General features: G+C 31.2%; 1 protein-coding gene across 16 annotated transcripts in view; it reads right to left on the bottom strand.

The window, feature by feature from the left end:
* Window positions 1-613: 613 nt before the first annotated feature.
* Window positions 614-11,188, bottom strand: part of RBM26 (RNA binding motif protein 26) — an 85,543-nt gene continuing 74,968 nt past the window's right edge. For 10 of the 16 annotated variants that reach the window (XM_016224128.2, XM_087814282.1, XM_087814277.1 and 7 more), the window contains 4 exons: window positions 10,912-11,025; window positions 8,093-9,275; window positions 7,432-7,490; window positions 614-3,755 (listed from right to left, as the gene is read on the bottom strand). In XM_016224128.2, the coding sequence (XP_016079614.2) occupies window positions 9,186-9,275; window positions 10,912-11,025 (204 nt within the window). In that variant the 3' untranslated portion in view covers window positions 614-3,755; window positions 7,432-7,490; window positions 8,093-9,185. Of the gene's footprint in view, window positions 3,756-7,431; window positions 9,276-10,911; window positions 11,026-11,188 lie in introns of all 16 variants that reach the window. The other 6 variants (XM_016224131.2, XM_016224130.2, XM_016224133.2 and 3 more) reach the window with 6 other exon arrangements.

Here is an 11,188-nt window from a genome sequence, read left to right as displayed (position 1 = left end):
CTATTTCAGAACCAGATCTAACTAGACTTTTATCAAGGCTTATGCACTTGGAGATAATGTGTATCTGCAATGAAAAAAAGATTTTATCATTTGATAAAATAAAATACAAAATGAATACAGTGAATACTGGAAAAGCAGATTAAATCAGGAGAAGAAATGTTCAAATGAAAACCGAAAATTATGGAGGGAAGTTCTGAAAGCTTTCAATAGGTTGACGTCAGTATAAGCACTTTACGTCAAACTTCACTTTAGAATCTATAGCAGTCCTTCTTTGTCGTAACTATATTTTTATGCTTATCACTCATAAGGAGAAATTTTTTGGTTCCCAAATGGAATAAAGAGAAAATTTCTGGCAGCAGAGGCAGGAATTAGGGAGAATAGGGTATGGAAGATCTGTGTATGTGTGAGAGAGAAAGCCATTAGGCCAATAACACATTGGTACACCAAAGGTAACTCAGAACAATTGAAAGCGAGAATGGATGGCAAAGAGGTAAAGAGGCAATGTGAAGCCATTTCTTTATATAAACATTTTCAGAATTCTCAATTGTGCAATGCCTGAGGGCTGCAAATTTTTCTATTGATGCAAGATGGACAATTTTAAAAAGTTAACAACTGCTTTTAAGTAAGACTATTTTATTTAAAAATTTTTTCAAAATATAAAAATAATAAACATTATGGATATTTAACAAACAAAACATAATTCAACTATAAATAAAAATGTTGACAACCCCACATAAACATGTAATTAAACATCCTAAGCATACAAGAGTAGTTTTCTAGTTCAAGTTTTACCTTTGTCAGTTCAAGTTTTCATACTTTTAAAAACAAACAACAAAAAAAGCTGCTACAGCTTAACCAATTACTTTCGCTCCACTCAAAGAGCAGGGAAATTTTTCCCCATGCCAACACGCATTCATGAAATGGATACTTATGGGCACAGGTATTAAACACTGGAACAATCCAGTCTCCAGGCAAGAAAAGATTCCTTTGGTGTTTTAAGGTTCAACAATCCACAGAAATTGAGTTAAATTAAACCATTTATTAAAGGAAATCTTGTGCCAGACATGTTCTATCACACCCAAAACAGGTTCAGGATTCTGAGAATCAAAAATAAACATCTATGAATGCTTTGCTGATACTTAAAAATTGTATCTTAAGAACATTCACTAAGGTGCTGGAATAAAGTTTTGTAGATGTAGAAAACAATCTACACAGTAACACAAAACTTGTACAATGTAAATAATACATCTCTTTCCAACTCACCAAATGTTCTATAAATATTTAAGAATTACCCTGCTGCCTGTTGAGTAAAAGACAAATGGGAATTTAAAGCAGAGCAGGATTACACCATATTTTAGGACTAGAAAAGTTTTCTATTTGAAATATAGGAAAACTGAGCCATGCTGAATGTTTCATATTTTTAATTCCAGACAGGTTAACACCGTTCCTCTTATCAAAGAGCCAATGACAAACTGAAGAAACTATTTTCTTTTGGGGAAGGTGGGCACAAATAACTACAATGTCATTCTGCTTATCTTTAAATCATGGTGTTTCTAATTGGCAGAGCTCTTTACTCACCACAGACCACTTTTATAATTATGTTATTAGAATAAAGTAAGTCACAAGCGATCATAGATTAAAGCCTAGAAGTCTAAATAACAGACTCAAAAATGATATTGAGAGGTTTTATAGCACCAATGACTTTTTCCTAAGACACTTTGGGGCTGCATCACTTTAAAGTATTATTTATCTTGTAAACAAGACCAAAATATTCAATCTGTAGTTTGAGCATAAATATTTATAAACTCTATTTAAAAAAAAACAAATATAGCATGACTAGAGCAGCTAATAGTGTAAAATCCAAGTATATTGAAAAATATAAAGATATATAAAAGGCTTCCATAATGCAATCATGCAGAGGTAAACTTCGTCATTCAATTACACAAAAGTGATTCTGTACAGTTATCTACACACAGCTCCATGAGAATCTTATTCAGGAAAATTAATAAAAATTCTTATCTTAATCAACATATGGAAATTTAACTATGTAACTGGATCTTATAGCAATTTCCAAAAAGCGCAATGATCTTAATGAGAATCAAATCACCTCGACTCTGATTCAAATGGTATATTCAATTTTGTTTTGCTTTATTTTGTTTTTAATTTAAAGGCAAGGGAAAAACAGGAAGATGACAAAATAAAACTGAGGGTGGTAGTATGTGGTCCACATCCATTAACGAACTAAAACTGTTAACAGCAAATATGGTCTCTTCAGACAACGTTCTTTGGGTTTCTATTCTAGCACATTAACCACCATTACATGGGCAGAGAATCTTTCCTTGAAAAAATAGTGAATTGATCTGGAAAAATATTTATAAACTCCCTGCAGCTATATGCTAGTTTGCAAATATAAACTAAAACTAAAGTCTAATTTTAAAAAGGCCTGGTACACTACTGGGTCATAATTATGTTAGAAGACCTTCCAAAATCTGTACTTTTCCTTCAAACCAAGCCTAATATTAACCATGCTGCCTCCAATTAATGTGGATCAAAATAGCTCATTTACATTATGACTGATGTGTTCTGTCTTTTTATTTTTCATGAAGACAAATGCAGTGCATACTCAAGAAAGTGTTTACAGGATAGTCAACTTAGCACGCAAAATAAGTGAAAATATAGCATGGACAAGGGTGAACGGAAGCAAGTGTAATTTGGACTTTCCTAATAAAATTTCTACCAAGTTTAACTTCCAGTTTTCTCAAATGCCTCAGGAGAATCTGAAGAAATACTCAAAAATTGGTTTTCTGAAGTTGTTTTTTAATGGTCCCCATTATAAAAAAAGGGTATTTTGGGTAAATATCTAGTATTAAATTTAATCAGACTCTAAATAATTCTAAGCCATATTGCTTATTAATAAATAATATGGGCATATGCCTTTTAAAACAGGAAAACTATAGTCTTTAATAATGTTAGACACACACTATTTCCCCTTGCTTTCAAGATTGTCTTTGATGTCTTGACTATGAGGAAAATGTGGAAAAACTGTGTAAATTAGACATTTAATAAATATTTTTCAATAGTTATACTTCACAAGTCATCCTGCAATACTTGAAAAGAAAGAAAAAATATTCTCTTTGTTTGTTTTAAAGAGCTAAGAATTTTGTAAAAAATTATGCAGTGGTCTTGGGAACAACTTCAGTAAGTATATTTAGAATAGGCAAGAGTGTGTAAAAAAATATTTTACCACCTGTTCAAAATTATTTTAAGTGACTATAACCCCAGAAATGCACCCTTTTAAAACCCAGAATAATTAAAATTAAACCCATGCTTAACTTTTTAATCATTTTCTTCATTCTAAATGTTTCATATTAATTAACACTGCGTCATGGCTTTATAGATTTCCTAGACACAATTTTCAACTTGGACAAGACTGAACTTATGTCATATTAGGAAACCAAGAGGTCTTTTGCCTTCTTATGGTGCATAAAAAAATAAATGGCTTTAAAGGGAAGAAAACATTTTAAGAATAAGGTCAGACAAAGCACACACTAAGATACACTTCTGGACTCAGATGTGCCCTTAGAGAACTGTAAAGATAAAATGCTAATTATAATACATGTAAACACCTATTCAAATCGATAAAGGGCAAACATAAAATGATAGAGTGATATTATTATAACAGTCGTCTCCAGACAGGAACAGGTCTTGCTGTTGTAGTCACAAAACTAAATTCAGGCAATGATGATCTCTCTCTGCTGGAAAAAGAGAAGACTATTAAAAAAAACTTAGAAAATAGTAAATAATCTAAAAATTGAATCACACCATAAATTGACCTCCAATTTTTCTAAACATGAAAAAAAAAAAGTCTATTTGAGAAAGGATCAAAATCAAAGTTGTAAATAAACTTTTTAAAAAATCAGCTCTGGCTTAAAATAATTTTAACGAAAGCTCTCTGCACCATGCTTCCTTAAAATATTAAGCTGCAAAGATCACAGCTCTACAACATGACTATAATCTAAAAATTATGGTTAGGAAATGCAATAACTGACCAGGTAGCAAATTTTTATAGAGGTGTGCATAGGCAAAATAATTTGAAAAAATTATGAACAAATTCTAAGATATTATATATTAAAATGAAAGCAAAAACAATTATCTTAAGTTCTCCAAAGATTTCAAAGTAACTGCAAGATATATCCAATTTCCTTAAACTCCACATGATAATCATTTCATCCTTTAGTTACACTAAATGACATAAAATTCTATACTAAGCACAATGTTTAACAACAAAAATAAATAAAAGAAACACATCAGAATGAGACAGTGCTTGGTATACAAAGGAAGACTAATTCTGTATGATGGGGAGATCAGCAGACAGATGAAATGAAGTAACAAGGAAGGAGGGATAGGAAGAAGCAAGTATAATAAATTGACACCAAAAAATTAAAATAAAAAATGCCTTCAATTACACTACGTAATGAACAATACTTATAAACTGCAAGAAATTTATTTACCAAATTAGAAATTTTTCAACTACACAATGTTTTCATTAGAAATTACTGAGCATGGCAGTCATATTTACCAAAATTTGTTTTTTAGGACTTTTAGGTAGCTATTTGGGAAGATTATCTGCTGTCATCTGATAGGAATATAATAATCAGAGAGAGAAAAAAACCTCCTCTCTACAAGCCTGCATACATACCTGAGAGCAACTAGCCAGCTCAAGAAGTTAACAAGAACAAGGTAGTTCCTGAGGTCTGGGAAAAGGAAAATTTCTTTCTGCCTTACAATTATACACTCATGATTTAATACTAAATTTCCACTTTTAATTTATAGGGTTTTAAAAGAATAAGAAAAACCCTGAAAGACCAAAAAGTGAACTAACTTAATTAACCAGAATTTCGTTTAGGACATTTTTTGTTTTAAAAGGTTAAAAGACTTTTGTGAGAGGAAAAAAAAATCTTTAATATTTATATAAATTCTAAAAGAAGTAAAAATAATTTTCTATAATTAGTTCACATTATGGGTAAGGGGAAAAAAGAAAATACAGATAATAAAGTTTGTATAATACTGTAAAATAGCCATTGATATTTTAACATACCAAACAAGAAACTGTTTGCTTTCTTTCTGTAACTTTTGGAGCCAATGATTAGTGTTCCAAGTAAGACTGGAAATACAGTCCTCATAACACAGTTCTATTAATAGATTTCCTTCAATTAAGCTCAACCATACTTTCTACAGATAATCAGCTAAAACAGTGAAATCTTGTCTTCCTAGTAAACTACCAGTTGATACATTTGATCACATTGCAATAAAACAAGCATTATGGAATACTCTCCCATTCCTGCAACATGATTTCAATAAATGCTTGGGCAGTGGTTAAATACTAAAATTAATTTTTAAAGTATTACAATTATCCAATAACATTTAAAACAACAATGCTTAGGTAGACATAAAATACTGAAATACGTAAAATGACAACTCAACCATCCCTTGAAGTAATCCTAATCAATCTTTTAACCAATAATACATAATTTTCCTCATTTTTTTTCCTGTAAGAAATAGCTAACTACATTGTTCTCAACCCTTTTTTCACTCCCAACTCAGCCCAGACCTAACTTGTTATGAGAACTATAATTAAAAATGAGTTTCAAGTTTTAGGAAGCATACTGTAATAGGGAAGAGCTTTAAACTTGGAGTTCAGAAGTGAATGGAAGAGTTATAAGCAGAAAGGAATAAAGTGCTAGTGAATACAGCAGTTACTCTATACTTCATAGGCTGAACAGAATTTGTGCCAGCAAAGGCAAGCACTTGAGAACACTATATATAAAACTATACTAAGAAACATAATATGAATTATCATAACCAAATTGAAATTGTTTCAGTTGGTAAGACAAAAACAGTAGCAACAACAGGTGTGGAGAATTGGTATAGATATATTAAACTGTTTTAGATTAAACACTAATATACACCAGGGAAGCTATATATGTGAAAGGAACCTTAGAGATTGTCTAGTCCAACCGCTTTCATTTTACAGACAAGGAAATAGCCCTGGATAAGTTAAGAGACTTATCTAGGGCCACAGAGTGAGTTACAGAGCTGGGACCAAAAGCTAAATCTCTTAACCCTTGTCCAGTATTCTACATTAGGTCATCTTTGGATATAAAAAATTAGTGGGATGGACTAGATTGGTGGCTCTTGCCATTTCTATTCTTACATACTCATAGAAACCAAAAGGCTATTTTACTCCTGAAACTAACTACAACATTTAATTCTCTAAAAACATTAATGGCTTACTGTTATGGAAATTCCACTGAGACTACCTGTGTATTCCTCCATCAGCATTTGTAACCCTAGTGGTGCAATACCTAACTGTAACAATGGTTTAGCAAAATGGTCCCATATGACTGAGAAGACGTTCAACAGATATTTTTGAAAAATTGATAAGAATTAACAAGGGAGGTAATTGTCACTCCATTATTGGAGATTCAAATGTGCATTCATTCATTAATTCATCCAACAAACATCTTAGTGCCAACTATGAGCCAGGCTTTGTGATAATCACTAAAGATAAAAAGATGAATAAGACATGGTCCCCTTCCTAGAGGAGCTTATAATCTAGTGGGGAAGACAGACATATAAACCAGATAAATTATATTACAATATAAGTACTTATAACAGAGATATGAACAAAGCGCTGTATTAGAAGGGAGGGTAAAGGTATGAACTGGCTAATGACCGAGAAGTCTACTAATATTGTACAAGAACTACCACATTTATTGCACACACAATCTTAAGCTCAATCAATAATTAGAAAGGAGGTAGCAATATAGTTTTTTTAAAAAAAAAGACAGCTGGCACTGAAATCACAATGCGTGCATTCAAACCTAGCCCTTCCATGACTAGCAATGACTGAACAAGTCACTCTATCTCTATTATCCCAAGTTTCCTTATCTGTAAAATGGGAATTAACTACTTTAAAGAGATAGCTTAAATTTTGAATGAGAACAGATGAAAGTACATGTAGAGTACTAGTATTTATAAACATATTAATTTTAAAAATTCAATAGCAATGAAAATCTAGGTAATATTTATAATTAAAATCATTGCTAATAAAAATATAATTGTGAGCCTAATTAACATTGCTAATATTTAATTCCCATACTTTAGGACCAAACTGAAATATATTTGTCTTCTGCCTCATTCATAGAAAAATGGCTTAAAACATTTTAATTTTAGGTTACTAGAGAAATGTAAAACTAAGAGAATTACCTATTTATGAGTTTAAATAAATAATAGGTCATTTCAGTTACATAATAAGGGATTTTACAGTAATTTTTAAAGTATCAGGCTAAAATTTACTAATCAAATTATAAAGCCAAAAATCAGCATGGAGATTTAACTGGCCTTTGAAAGATTGTTTCTTTGTAATACCTGTTTGGTGTAAAGAGAAGAAACGTGAGCCTCTGCCAATTTGGCACCTTTCACGACTACTAAAAAGAAAAGAAAACAAACTTACCTATCAAATCAGAATAGTACACAGTCAACAGACAAGAGACTACATAAAAATATACCACAGATCTTAGTAAAGAAGTTTTTGAGTAAGGTCATTATTTTGACAAAAGAAATCTGATTCTGAAATTTTAAATATAAATATATGCAAACTGCAAGTCAAACATTCCTAAGAAATAGTATTACCATCAAGAATATATATGTAACTTTAACCCTAAGTGTGGGGAAAATCCACTAGTCACTCCACTGATAGAAGACTGTGGGTGGTGGCATTAGTTTGTGATTGTGCGGACCACAGTATGGAAAGAAAGTGATGTTTTTAATGTGCCTTTTAATATAATCACTATAATCTCAGGAGGAGCAGAAACACTTGTAAACGAGTGATGAATTAAAAAATATAAATATGTATTCTCCCACCCCTTCATTCTACAAAGAATGCATTTATTTCCTATATCAATTTTAAGTGATCATGTTCACTTGCCAGAGAAATCCACTTAAAAATCACAAAATTTGTTGTAAATGTCAAAGATTTTTATACAAGTATAGGAAACACACACTTAAAATATCAGACTGAAACACTTACCAAACAGTGTTTTCCTAAAGTAGTATCTATAGTACATTTCTTTATTCATACATCTTCAAATGGTCAAGTGTTCTTTCATACATCCAAAATGTAATGTGATGGTTTTCTCATTCACCAAATGTTAGCTCTACTTGAAGTCTGGTTCCAAACTAATCAGCCTGCTTTTAAATTTTAAGACATCTGTTGAAAATTTATAGGATCAAACCAAACTGAAGTGGTATAAATTTTAAACATTGGATTGTACATTATTGTAAAGGTATAAGTAACCATTATTACTAAGAATAAGTTAGTGATTATAGCTCCTTTTGTGATAATTGGGGGAAAGGGTAGATCACCATCAGGAATGGTCTATTTTAACTTTTTTTCTTTTCTTTCTTTTTTCTTTTTCTTTTCTTTTTTCTTTTTTTTTTTTTTGAATCAAAGAACATTGTCTTGGTGTGGTTTTTTTGTCATTGCTTTTTTTTTTCTTTTCTTTTCTTTTTAAAAGACCATTCCACTTTATTTTAAACATCTGAATGCATAAGGAGAGTCATATGCAAAGCAGTCATACACCATTATCATTGAAACCCATATGGTAAAATACATACACAAGTCCAACAAAAGGCTAATACATAGTAAAGCCTAAGCATACTACTATGTAATATTATGAATACATACTTGGAGACTTTAGTTAGAGTACTATGTTATCTATTCATTTTTTAAAACATTCATTAAGATTTTAAATGCAAATTCATTCCTTATTTGGAGTAAAACAAAATCCTCTAAATTATTACAAGTATTGGTCATAAGTTTTCAGACCTATTCATTAAATTACAAAGAACCCAAAGAATTCCGTAATGTTCAGTAGAAGTACGTAATAAAAACATTGCATGTTTCTAGTGTGATGTCTTTAGCAACTGTTTACTGAAATAAAATGCAAACATCAATCTTTCAAAATACAGGATCAGAAGGTAGTTTTCTTCTCTTCTATTTGTGAAATCCATCTTCATCACATTTACCAAAAATTGTTTTTACAAATATGTAAAAGTACATTAGATAATACTAATGAAACACAGGTAGAGTTCTAGCATATGCAGATCAATGATCAGTCAAATCATCTTCTCCAAGAACGAGATTCATTGTCCTCTTCTTCTTCATCATCATCTTGAAGTAATGAGTCATCCACCATAGACTCTTCCTGAAACTTTAGGTTAAAATGCATTTAGGAATTTACCCAAAAAAAAAAAGAAAAGAAAAAAGGTGACACTTTTAAATATTGATTTCTCTCAACAGAGTTGAATACAAAAGGTATTTCTACAGCTAGAACATTCAACAAACAAAGAAAAGCAACCTTTACTGACTCAATGGTTTCTCTACAGTATCTATTCTATTGCTTGTATCAAACAGGCACTAAAGAATTATCAAAGTAAGCTTTCGTACATGCCGTTTCTCCCTCCTCTCTTTACCAAATAATGCTACCTTCTATACCTACAAAACACTACTTAATATCTTTTTTTTTTTATTTAAAGAAAACATCAGTAAGTCTTCTCTAACTTACCCTAACACTGGACACTAAATCAACCAATAAGCTGTATAAAAGTCTATCCAGATTTTCTACTGTATGTAAGCAAACATATTCTTTATAGCATTCCCTTCTTTTCTCCATTCCTTTCATAAAAGCTTCTCAGACTGCTTTTCAAACTTTTCAAAATACCTAATACCAGGAGCTCTCCTGCTTTTCTCCCCATTCAATTCAAACTCATGGAAGGACAAAGGTATAATCTAAAATATAAAATGACAAATCATGTATATGAGTTTCAAAACACACAATTTATTCTTGCATTTGACTATGGATATCTGTTACCAGCCTTGAATGCTCTTCAAACAAAATGAAGTGACACTGAAAATCTAACAAAGGTAAAACATGGGTTCATTTGGTGTCCCTATCTTACCTTTATTTTTTAACTTCCTCAACATTTTCCTACAGCTTATTTCATGATTAACAAAATAGAGTTGCTTATTTTTAAGTTTGGGGTTGTTCAAAGGGCTCACTATTCTTTATGCTCACAAGTCTCAGTCATCAGATTAACTGCTGTTACCCAAGAAAAATATATCTTACACACCTATCCCTCTGCTCAAATATGCCTCTCAACTATATTCCCCATCCAAGCTCTTGGTTATGGAAAGCTTTATCATCACTTAGGGTTCAGCTCCACTGTCACCAACTCCTTCAAGATTCTTACGGACAGAAATAATCACTCCTTCCCTTGGATTCCGACAGCATGTTGTTCAAATCTTTATTCAGCATACCAGTCTGCCTTTTATTATTTATTTCTTACGTGTCTGTCAGCACTACCCCCCTTTCCAGGTTATAAGCTCCTTGATGATAGGGACCGTGTCTTATTCATTTTTATGCCTATCACAGTATCTACCATATAGTAGGCATTCTAATGAACTAAAACAATATGAATTAAAATAAAATATACCTGAAATGTTAATAAAGCAATTGAGAATATATACTCTAAAACTTGAAATATTACAAGATTTCCTGTAGATAAAAATCTAATGAATTATTGTCTTTTAAGAGTAAATGAAAACTGTGTCTGTGTGTGTATATATGTATATACACACACACACATGATTTGCATTCTTTTTGTATTAGCAATCCACAGATTTCATTAATCCAGAAAATTTAAAGTTGTCTGCATTTATCTCATATCCCCTGCCTGAAATATGGCTCAGGAATAAAAGCTTTATGTTAAAATCACAGCCATAAAACCACATTTTATATAAAAATGTGAACATTTAAGGGCAAAACCAAATGAAAAAAACAAACATACTTCCTCTTCATCAGGTTCAGCTTCTTCTGTTTCAACAGCTGAAATATTAGTTATTGGTTTATTCCACGCCAGTTTTAGATCCTGCCCTTTGAAACGAGCTCCATGAACTGCAGCCTAAAATAATTAAGAACATTAGAATATAGAATATTAATAATTTCTGAAGAAAATAAAATGTAATAGCACCTAATATTTAAATTAAATTACCTAAACACAGTAAAGACAGCTGTCTATTAATTTACTTTGTGGTTATATACTTCTAACTTTACTACTTATTATA

Source organism: Miniopterus natalensis, chromosome 2 (assembly GCF_054644295.1).
Source record: "Miniopterus natalensis isolate mMinNat1 chromosome 2, mMinNat1.hap1, whole genome shotgun sequence".
Taxonomy (NCBI): Eukaryota; Metazoa; Chordata; class Mammalia; order Chiroptera; family Miniopteridae; genus Miniopterus; species Miniopterus natalensis.
This window is presented reverse-complemented; position numbering and strand designations above follow the sequence as displayed.